Source organism: Brienomyrus brachyistius, chromosome 1 (assembly GCF_023856365.1).
Source record: "Brienomyrus brachyistius isolate T26 chromosome 1, BBRACH_0.4, whole genome shotgun sequence".
NCBI classification, from domain to species: domain Eukaryota; kingdom Metazoa; phylum Chordata; class Actinopteri; order Osteoglossiformes; family Mormyridae; genus Brienomyrus; species Brienomyrus brachyistius.
Window position 1 is genome coordinate 54,840,567 of NC_064533.1, and position 12,094 is coordinate 54,852,660.

Genomic DNA, 12,094 nt, shown 5'->3' on the forward strand with positions numbered 1-12,094 from the left:
AAACATTCAGTGCACCTTCATAATGTATTCTTTAAGTATTCAGAAATCATTCATAAACACCATTCATGTATACCTTTACATTCCTGACATCCCTTATATTAATAATAAACATTATATAATAATAACAAACATTATAATTTTATAATCATGTAATGTTTGCTATTAATAAATATTAAAGCTGTTAAGGAATGTTAGGATGTTAAAGTGTACTTGCATGCTGCTTATTAATGTTCTATGAATGTGGTGTGTATTCAATTTCAAATTCGCTCACCATCTCGCGTTCGGTCAAAACCAAAAACGTATAACGTTGACTTGAATACACAGTGACATCAGACGTCGAACCGACCAGTTTTTCTGTTAAGTAAAGTACCGTGATGTACTCCTAAAGTAGCGATTCATTTGCCACTTCAGTTGGTTTAAATCATACACATTTACACAGATTTGTAACCGATTCGCGATTCATCATTACATAAGAACATAAGAAATTTACAAACGAGAGGAGGCCTTTCGACCCATCAAGCTCGTTTGGGGAGAACTTAACTAATATCTCAGAGTTGTTAAAATCTTATCTAGCTCTGATTAAAAGGAACCCTTTTAGCTTGCGTTGCACTAGCAGGAAGACTATTCCATACTCTAACTGCATGCCTAATGTCCGTGTGTGTTCGTGTCTGTGGGTGCATGTCCGTGTGTGTGCGCATATGTGTCCATGTCAGCGTGTACACCGCAGCATTCCCTCTGACCTCTCATCATCCAGATTTGCTCACATTTCCAAAGTCACAGCCTCTAATTCCCGCTCAAATTCACAGCATCTTTCAAAAGCACCGTGATCTTTCCTTTCATTCTGATGTCGGCAACTGCCAAACCATGAGCTAATTGAGTAATTAAGCTGGGGAGGAACAAGCTCCCGGCCCAGGCTGCTTGGCAGGTGATGCGCTGGGGGTTTTCCAGCCCATTCAGAGCTACATTTACCACGTTTATCTAGCCAGAAACCCCCCTCATACAGGAGGCATTTCTACTATAAATGGCAGGTTTACCTTCGGACTGCCAGAATTGCAGCTTCAGGTCACCACACCTGCCTCTCCTGGGTGCAGGTGGGGGGTGATGCCCCATGCTGAGTCTGCCAAGCTGCCAAGCCCCACAGGGGGTCCAGAAGGTCATGGAGAAACCTTCAAATGTTTTATATTTCCACAAAGGTCGGCTGACAGCAATGAGCTTCATCCAGCTACATGTCTCCCTCATCTCTGCCTCATCCCTTTGTCCGCATGTATCCCTCTCCGTCTCCTTTGTTTACCATGATCTCGGTACTGAATTACATTTACACTTAATCACATTCTCACGCCAGGCACCGTTTTACACCTTATTATCTGCCAGCAGCACTTTAATGCCACGATTCCGAGGGAAATCATGCTGGAAACACTCACCTCGATAAGCATACTTTTATTTATGTGTTGCTACATTTATTTTCTGGGAAAATAAAGGTTCTCAAATGGCAGATTCATCGCCATATGAACCATGTGATTGACACCCGTGAAACCTTTCCTGCCATTAAATTTGAAAATAGACTGGAATTACTTAATCATCTCCTTTCTACGCTTCCTGCGATATATTCCGGCCTGTATAATTAAGGAGGGTATTTTTTTTAATTTATAGCTATACAGCCTGACTGGCACATATTATAGCAGTTCTGAGTCACTCTCTGCTGTATTTGTGTGAGTTTCAGTTTGTCGCCGCTTTAGGACTTGATGCATATGGTGTATGTGTCTTTTAGGGGGTTCAGTAATGATATGTGAATATAACGGAACGATAGTTATGAAGTGTGGCAGTCTAATGGCGCTATTAAAAGTAATCATCACGTGAACTCTCCACATATGAAGGAAGCTTTTATGTTTGAAGATACAGAAACTTAATGGCTTCATCTTTCTCATAATATTTCCATTTCACCGCATTTTTGTGGAAGCAGAGCTGGGAACACGTTCAGCTTTGATGCCTCTTAAGACAGATTAAGCATTTGAAATTTTGAAATTTGGCATTTAAGGAATAAGTCAGTGGCTCTATGGCCTGTATTCTCGTGGGGTGTTTGTGAAGTGAGTGAACAGCTAAGGATGACAGACAGACAGTTGCCCATCCTTCGTGTTTCACCATATTTAGAGCTCTGTACAGATGGCAGCATTTGCACTATATTTTTTGATGTAGCCATGTGGGTTATGTGAACATTAAATCACACTTTGTGTTGGGTACGTGAACAGTAAGCCATGCGTGGTCCTGGGAACATGAGGAGTAAGTCATACTTGGTGTTGAATACGTGAATATTAAGTCACGTGCAGTGTTGGGTACATAAACGTTAAGTCATGTGTAGTGTTGGGTGCATGAACATTAAGTCACATGCTGTGTTGTGTACCCAAACATTAAATCACATGCCTGACATACCATATCACCAAAGGATCTGATGTATGTCAGCTAGTGACAAATTCCTCCCGCTCTGCGTCATGTGACATTTACCTCCGTAATGTCAATCATTATTAATGAAAGATTCAGACAAATACAAGATATATTATATGCTGGTCAGGCAGTAGAGACTGATAGGAGTGTCCTGTAGTATATTTTATTTATTGCATGAATGTTTTTGGTTTCGAGTTATGAGGTTAATATAGTTCATTGGTTAATATAGACTCATCGCATGGTAACTTGTCTTGAGTCAGCAGTTTTTTAAGAAGGACATGCAGAATTGCAAGCTTACTCCCATGTCTTGAATTGTATGTACTTACTTACATTAAACAACACAGAAAGTTAACATAACACGTCCCTCTATTGCTGTGGGCTGGGCTGGTCAATATAAATCAGGGCTGGGTCCTGGGTCCCCTCATTGTAGCGTCTGTTCATGTCCTCTTCTGGCTGCTTTCTCAAAGCTCAGCTTCGGGGGAATCCCGTTGCCCGGGAAACCAGGGACCTTCCTTCGAAAGAACTTCCAAGGCTGCATGGAGAACCTGTACTACAATGGGGTCAACGTCATCGACCTGGCCAAGAGACGCAAGCCGCAGATCTACAGTGTGGTAGGCCTCTCCATTAGCAAGCCGGTCCCTGCAAAAGAAAGGAGGCCATACCAGCAGGGCTCTCTGTGGCAGCACGAGAGTCCTGTGACACCTCTGGTAAAGCATGGAGAGGCCAACACAGGAATCGGGGTTTGAACGGGAGGGATTCATGCAGTCGGTCTTTTAGGAAGCTCTTTCTAAAGCAGCTGTGAGGCTACCACACCCACCCGCAAGGATTAAACAACAGCAATAAAGTGACACTTTGCAGGCTCCTCCCTAAAAGCAGGAGCTAGGATGGTGACAGGAGGCTTTAAACTCAGATATGCACATGTTCATAGAGAGTTACCCTACAATATAATGGGAGATCCTTTGCCACCATTACGCTGAGATCGTATAGTGACAGTTCCCTCTAGGTTATTACCGGCTGACTCTGATTAGAGAGACATGGTCTCTGGAGACCTTCAGTGTCCAATTAGCGGCAGGCAGTAAACCGTGGTGTCTTGGACCTTGGCATCTGTTTGTTTGGGACAGGCAGTTAGGACGTTTGACAGACAGGCAGGAGACGCGCCCCACCCTCCTCCATCTTGCTAAGTGTCAGCATGTCAAACACAGTGAAGCGCGATGGCTTAACGAACATGACTTGGGTTATAACAACAAACCAATGCAGAGTAGGACTGTAGCAATTAGTCCTGCCCATAAAGTACAGGCTGACACAGTACTTCACATGTTATCTGCACAAATAGGGTTTCCTTGTGGATTAGGTCGTTGTAATCCTTGTGGGGTCTCTCTTGTTTAGCACATTGTCCCTATTTTGATGACGACACAACAGTTTCACACTTTCCTTGTATTAGCCGGATCTTATCTCTGCCTCTGCAGGCAGTGTGTAGGAGCACAGGGAGCCCTCCATGCTAACATTGCTACCCCGATGCAGAGCTGTTTTCAGACCCGCCAGTGTCACCTGATCAGCTCTCCACTCAGCTGCCTTTGCCATGTTAACTTCTCTGCTCCTCTCCAGGGCAACGTGACCTTCTCATGCTCAGAAGCCCAGCCCGTAGCTGCCAGCTTTCTGAGCTCCCGGAACAGCTTCCTGTTACTGCCAGCCGAGCCTGCGAAGGAGACGCTGTCCGTGCACTTCCAGTTTCGAACCTGGAACCGGGATGGGCTACTTCTCTTTGTCCAGCTGGGCCGGGGTCCCGGCTGCCTGGCCCTGCGCATCAACGGCGGCCAGTTGAGACTCACCCACCAACACTCGGCCCTACAGAAGTCAGAGATCTCCACCAGTAAGACTCCCAGTTAGGACACTGGGAGGTCAGCTCCTCAGTCTGATCTCACTGTTTCCCTATTTAGGGTAATTTAACTGCAGCAGATGTACACTGCCCCCTATAGGCAGGATTCTGTTAAATTTGATAATCTATGATAAAGAAAAGAAGTGGCTCAGCCCCACCCCTCCCCCCCACAGACCCATACCCCCACATCACTGTGATGTTTAAGCTCAGAGGACAGACACCTGCTTTTATTTCCCTGTCAACGAGGGAAGAGGCAAGGCAGCCGAGGTTTATTGTGTCACCTTTCACCGGGCCATTTCAGCTGCACCTTTGTGAATCTGATTTTTCACCTGCCACATTCCTAAGGACGAAAATTGCATCAGGAAGGAGATACATTTAAAAATTTTATTAATTTCTTTGATCTTGAAAAAAACATGCAAATGGGCATGTCAGTTGCGCGTGTGGGTATAGCTTTTCACTTCCAGGTCGCTAAAGTGCTGGCCATTTTATCTCATATTTTATTTGTCAGATTCTTCGGCATCTCGCTAAGGAAGCAGATGGTGACCGCAGACGGCTTTGAGGCCACAGTCTTACACAGCTTCTATCTCTTTCACTTTTAAGGCTGAATCCCTAAATTAAAGATTACACTCTATGCTTTGCAACAGTTCTGTTTGCAGTTAACATAAATCAGCTTGAAAGAGAGAATAATATATGTATGGAATAGTGTATAGAAATGCCTTGGGATTTTAAAATTACTTTCAGACTCTTTATGTTTCAGATGCAAGCTAAGAAGGAGTCTCACTCCAGCCACCAGTGTCACACCCGAAAAGGTCCTAAGAACATAAGAACATAAGAACTATACAAACGAGAGGAGGCCATTCGGCCCATCAAGCTCGCTTGGGGAGAACTAAACTAATAGCTCAGAGTCGTTAAAATCTTATCTAGCTCTGATTTAAAGGAACCCAAGGATTCAGCTTGCACTACATTATCAGGAAGGCTATTCCATACTCTGACTACACGCTGCGTAAAGAAGTGCTTCCTTAAATCCAGCTTGAAATGTTCTCCCGCTAATTTCCACCTATGGCCACGAGTTCGTGTATTTAAACTAATGCTGAAGTAACTATTTGGTTGAACAGCATCCAAACCTGTTAGAATCTTATATACCTGGATCATGTCCCCCCTCAATCTCCTTTGCTTGAGACTGAACAGATTTAGCTCAAGTAACCGTTCCTCGTATGACATTCCTCTAAGACCAGGAATCATTTTTGTGGCCCTACGCTGCACCTTTTCTAAGGCCACAATGTCCTTTTTAAGATATGGTGACCAAACCTGCACACAATATTCTAGGTGAGGTCTCACCAAGGAATTATATAATCTTAGCATTACCTCCTTTGACTTAAACTCCACACACCTGGAGATATACCCCAACATCCTATTGGCCTTTTTTATTGCTTCCCCACACTGGCGAGAATGGGACATGGAAGCATCAACATACACACCAAGGTCTTTCTCATGATCAGCTACCTTTATTTCAGTGACACCCATGAAATACCTGTACTTTATATTTCTGCTCCCTAGATGGAGTACCTTACATTTATCGACGTTAAATTTCATCTGCCAGGTATCGGCCCAGTCACTAATTAAATCAAGATCCCGCTGTAGCTGCTGAGCCACTAATTCAGTATCTGCTACACCACCCACCTTGGTGTCATCTGCAAATTTCACCAGTTTACTGTATATATTGGTATCCATATCATTTATGTAAATTAGGAACAATAGTGGTCCTAAAATCGAACCCTGCGGTACCCCACTATGAACGCAAGCCCACTGTGACATTGTGCCTCTTATAACTACTCGCTGTTTCCTATCTGTTAACCAGTTATCAATCCAGGTCGCTACGGTACCTAAAATACCAGTCGCTTTGAGTTTAAGTAGGAGCCTCTTGTGGGGGACAACATCAAAAGCCTTTTGGAAATCTAAGTAGATGACATCATAGGCCTTCTTATCATCAACTTCCTGAGTAGCTTCCTCAAAAAACTCCAACAGATTTGTTAAACAGGATCTACCTCTTCTAAATCCATGCTGGCTATCCCGCAAAATGTTATTGGAGTCCAGGTAATCTATCATTTTCTCTTTGATTATAGCCTCCATAACTTTACCAGTTATACAAGTTAGACTGATTGGCCTATAGTTAGACAAATTACTTCTATCCCCTTTTTTGAAAATAGGCGTTATGAAGGCGTGCTTCCAATCAGAAGGTACCACACCTTCAGATAAGGATTTTTGAAACAGTAAAGTTAAGGGTCGGCAAATAATATCCCTCATCTCTTTTAACACTATAGGTAAGATGCCATCAGGGCCCTGTGATTTATTTATTTTGAGCTTAGCTAGGCTTTGCAAAACATCTGCTTCAGTTATATATATATTAGCTATAGACAATGCTGGATAGGTAATAACTGGTAAATTACTAAGGTCCTCAACAGTGAATACCCGTGCAAAACTATCATTGAACTCATTTGCTATATCAATGTCGTTTACTATTATAAGACCCTTACTATCCTGCAGATTAGTAATTTCAGGTTTTAGAGCTCTTTTAGAGTTAAAATACTGGAAGAAACTTTTAACGTCATCCTTAGCTTCCAATGCAACCATCCTTTCGACATTTCTTTTAGCTCGTCTAATATCATTTTTTAACTCAGCCTGTAGACTTAGATATTCCTGCTTAATTCTGTCATCATCAGTTAATTTCCATTGCTGGAACAAAGCCCTTTTCCTCCTTACTTTATGCTTTACATCCCTAGTAAACCACCTAGGTTGCAATTTCCTAGATTTATTCTTGCTGGAAACAGGTATGAAGTCCTCTTGCACTTGCAATAATGTGCTTTTAAAAAATTCCCAGGCCTCTTCAACAGTTTTGTTATTTAACTGCATCCAGTTCACAGTTTCTAGTTTTAGTCTCATACACTTAAAGTCAGCCTTCCTAACATTATATATTTTTGATTTGGACTTAGCTCTTCGAACACTAAACTTAACCTCAAATTTGACCATGTTATGATCGCTACTGTCAAGTGGTTCTAAAACGTCTAATTTACCAATCCTGTCCTGGTTATTAGAGAGAACAAGATCAAGAATGGCATCTCCCCTGGTAGGGGTGTTAACAAACTGAGTAAAAAAACAATCCTGTACTAATTCCACCATCTCCAGTTCATTTTCTGAAGAGCCAGTGACGATGTCCCACTGCATTCCTGGTAGATTAAAATCACCCATAACTACCACATCATTTTTATTGCTCATAGTCCTAATCTCACTGTATAACAATCTGCTTTCCTCAGCAGCTATATTAGGTGTTCTGTAACAAACACTGACAATTAGGCTATTTGAGTTTTTAGCATCTAATTTTACCCATATTGCTTCCGTAGTTTTATTTATATCAGTAAGTTCCCTTGCCTGCAAGTTTTCCTTTACATATACTGCAACACCACCTCCCTTTTTCCCTATACGATCCTTACGGAACAACGTGTAACCATCCATATTATATTCTTGTCCATCCTTTTCACTCAACCACGTTTCAGTTATTCCTATAATATCATAAGAGTCCGATGAGATAAAAGCCTCTAAATCATGAATTTTATTCCTAATACTTCTGGCGTTTAAATACAGACAACAAAGGGTAGGCCTATTACAGTGCCCACTTACAATATGATTATTTGGGGCTTTCCGTTTCCCCCCACTGACATAGTTAACTAACCTCCCTGCCCCCCCCAGTCCCTAGTTTAAACATTCCTCAACGACTCTACACATACGCCTCCCCAATACACTGGTTCCCCTCTGGTTCAGGTGCAACCCATCCAGCTTGAACAGGTCCCACCTGTTCCAGAAGGTCCTCCAATGCCCCATAAACCTAAACCCCTCTTTCCTACACCATCCTTTTAGCCACGCATTTAATTTCCTTATCTCAGCTAACTTAGCCTGACTTGCACGTGGCACGGGGAGTATTTCAGAGAATACCACCGTGGACGTTCTGCTTCTAAGCTTATTGGCGACTTCTATAAATTTATCCTGCAGAACAGCCCTTCTACCCTTGCCTATGTCGTTGGTGCCAACATGCACCACGACAACTGGATCCACCCCAGCTGGGGCCAAAAGCTTATCCACACGATCTGGAAGGTCTCCTACCTGGGCACCAGGCAGGCAAGACACCGTACGGGACCCTCTATCACGCGTGCACACATAACTGTCTACTCCCCTAATAATGGAATCCCCCACTACCACAACCTCCCTCTTCCTGGGGGGAGGGGGCTCCTCAGTGCCCAAGGGCCCACCTGCCTCCCCAGTCCGTTCCGGCTCTAAAGCTGGAAGAACCTGAAACCTGTTCGACACAGTCACCTCAGGTGATGCCGCCTCTGCAACGTGTGTACGCCCTTTCCTGCGTCTACGACCTACGGTCACCCAGCTCTCTCGACCTCTCTGCTCTTCATTCTCCCCCCTCCCGGCTAGTGGCGTACACACCTTCTCCCTAAAAGGCGTATTAACTTGCTCCTCTAACTCACTGTTGCATTGGATGAGAGCCAGTTGCTCCTCAAGGTCGCGAACCTTGACCATGAGCGAGTCCACTAGCTTACATCGCTCGCAGATGAAGTCCGACTGGACACTAACGTCCAGAAGGGCAAACATGTTGCAAACGCCACACTGAGCCGGCCCCATAATTAACTAACTCACTATGACCCCGTACTCCCAGCCCAGTAAATTTATATAGCGTATTTAACTTTAAAGATTAATTAGCGTACCGTTAAATGCAATAAAGTGCCGAGTACACTAAAATAAGTTACTTGGGTTGAAACGGAACTTAATTATTATTTTTATTTAAAATTTTAAATCCGATAAATTTACTACTACTTACCAAAAGAACTTCTGCTTGAACCAAGTATGAACTAAAAACAAAACGAAATCGAAATTGCTCTTTGGAGGTTGAAAAACCACAAAAACCCCCTCACAGCAGGCTACTGCCGGAGCGGGGAAAAAAGTGGAAAATGTCCTCCCGGCCCCGACTGGCGACCGAGCAAAGCTCAGGAGCAACTGTCCTTTTCTGGCGCTGAGTAACGTTACCGACGTTAGATATTATTAGCTATTTCGCCCCGCCGGTGTTTTTTACGGAGTTAAACGCGAACAGAAAACGCAGCTCACTGCCCGTAACAATCGCGCTGTTAATAAACAGACAGGACAGACAAGCACTCACGCCGACCAAAATAAGAACAATAAATAGAAATAACACAGCCACCCACTAAACAATTAAAGCACACAAACACTCGGAAAATACGTTCCAAACACCCCAAAAACAATCACAAACAATCCCAAAACAATCGCCGCAGCTCAACACCACTCTCTCGCAGTATCCCAGCAATCTCTCGCAGCAATCCCAGGATGCCTCAGTTGTCCCTTTACCTGCTGTCCCCTCTATTGTGCTGACACGGCTTTTGTTGGTGTTTCTGGATGAAGGTGACGGCGTGAATGATGGGCTCTGGCACTCCATCAGCGTATCCATGAAGAACCAGCAGGTGTCCCTGGTGCTGGACGGCGAGTCACCGCTGACAGTGGAGTTAGGCGAGCATGGCATCAGCGAGGGCAGTTTCTTCTTTGGAGGTGAGGAGATGCCAGGGGAGGGGGCTCAATTGGTTTTAATTATCAATGATGAAGTTCAGAGGGTATAAAAGACCCAGTTCCTCCATGATTCAGGAAGAAGCGTGTCACATTGCACACCTGGGTCCTGAAGAAGGACATCCCTATATAGAGCCTCTGAGATTGATGGTTGGAGACAAAGTACCTATTCTGGGATGGAGAGGACACGGCGGTCCCTCGACTGCATTTTACCAAGTTCTTATGAAGTTTCAGATGAGCCCCAGACAACTTTAACAGGCCATGTGCGTGGTGTTAGGAGAAGGGAGGTATCAACAACAATGGCCTGTCCAAAGGGAGGTATAGAGAAGAGACAGCAAGCAGCCCTGCATGGACTCTGGCTCTGAAAAGCCTAATGAAACCCTGTCTGCTAGACCTCTTACCAATTACCTGAAACTAAATTGTGCCCTAATTAAGAATCTGGCTCTCCAAGCCACTCCCCTTTCTATCAGATTTTAGAACCCAACTCCTCAGGCCACTTCCCTTCCTATCAGATTGTATAATCCAGCACCCCGGGTCACTCCCCTTTCTGTCAGATTTTATAACCTAGCACCCCGGGTCACTCCCCTTTCTGTCAGATTTTATAACCCAGCTCCCCAGGCCACTTCCCTTCCTATCAGATTGTAGAATCCAGCACCCCGGGTCACTCCCCTTTCTGTCAGATTTTATAACCTAGCACCCCGGGTCACTCCCCTTTCGATCAGATTTTAGAACCCAGCTCCCCAGGCCACTTCCCTTCCTATCAGATTGTAGAATCCAGCACGCCGAGTCACTCTCCTTTTTATCAGATTATAAAACCTGGCTCTGAAATGGCCCTTAAAACCCTGTCCTCTGCAGGACCAGTTTACATAGAAGTTTAATGGGATCTAGTTCTGATCCCCAAAGAACTCCTGGCCTCATTCAAGCTGGTTCACGGCTGGGTGATGTCGTCATCTCTCTGCATTTTATGCCTGCTCATTGGACATCTCAGAGGACTTCAGAGCTCAAAGAATCTCTCCAAATTACAAGAAACAGAAAAAAAGAAAAAAACAGCATTTAACTCTCTGGGGTCTAGGGATAGGGAACACACTTTCACTGACTGGGGTATGGTCACACATTTCATTCAATATCATAATCTTAATTCATAGCAAATAAATTATATCTTATGTATTTGTTTTGGCATTAAACTCATTTTAATCTTAGTGTACTTTGTTAATATGTCAGATTTATGTGAAGTCTGTAATTTGACATCAAAGTATAGACATTGCAAAATGCAGTTTGGAACACTTGCAGAAGTATTATAAAAGTACGTAGTAAGCAATGGTGGCAGTTTGTTTTGATCCCAGATATCTGATCACCAAAGTCTTGGCTACATGAAGATGACTAAATGGTGTAGTTGCAACATTTAGTTGGATAAACAAATAACAAAAACTCATGTCACTATTTCTGGGCCCCCTTTTATGGTGCTGACGGGGATGTATCTGGATCGCATTTCACCGGTGCGTTGTTCATCTAATTACCATGCAAATGAGATTTGAATACGTGGAAATGCGGCTACTTACAATGTGAATAGCGATTTTCAGGTGAGGGCAGCACTACATGCCCCCGATGCAGGTAACTTGATTTACTTTTTTGCCGATTTAGCCTAATTTTAAAAATTTTAATACTTCCGACAATTGACATTTTGAAAAGAAGACATATTACGGATTTAGTCAGGGTTTTTTTCATGTTTCTACAATAAGATTTCAGCGAGTCATGACCTGAAATACACGAGGAAGGTATGCGCCATCGCCGACGACATGTCCGATGTACCTGTACAAACAGCACTTGTCCCCGTCTGCCCCAGGGTGTCCTCCGGCCCCCAATAACTTTGGCTGCAGGAACCCGACTCTGGCTTTCCAAGGATGTCTGCGCCACATTTTTCTTAACAACAAGGCAGTGGACCTGTTCCATGTGCAGCAAGGGATGCTGGGTAACTTCAGCCACCTGCAAATCGACGGCTGCGGCATCAGAGACAGGTACGGGGGGGGCGGTGGCGGGTGGGAGTAATCCCAGCTGGGGAAGGTGGGCGCTGGCCCTGAGTGTAGCTGAAGACATGGCCCCACCCCATACCGTTAGCGATCGAACCAACACCACAGTGATGTCACT

The 12,094-nt window shown here is 44.0% G+C and overlaps 2 protein-coding genes across 2 annotated transcripts in view; one reads left to right on the plus strand and one right to left on the minus strand.

Moving 5' to 3' along the window:
- Positions 1-12,094, plus strand: part of LOC125722168 (contactin-associated protein-like 5) — a 66,034-nt gene that overhangs the window by 36,006 nt on the left and 17,934 nt on the right. The window contains 4 exon segments of the mRNA XM_048998382.1: positions 2,907-3,050; positions 4,045-4,309; positions 9,791-9,934; positions 11,793-11,964. Coding sequence (XP_048854339.1) covers positions 2,907-3,050; positions 4,045-4,309; positions 9,791-9,934; positions 11,793-11,964 — 725 coding nt within the window.
- The window catches only part of LOC125723039 (signal transducer and activator of transcription 4-like), a 340,474-nt gene that overhangs the window by 9,342 nt on the left and 319,038 nt on the right, over positions 1-12,094 (minus strand). The window lies entirely within an intron of this gene.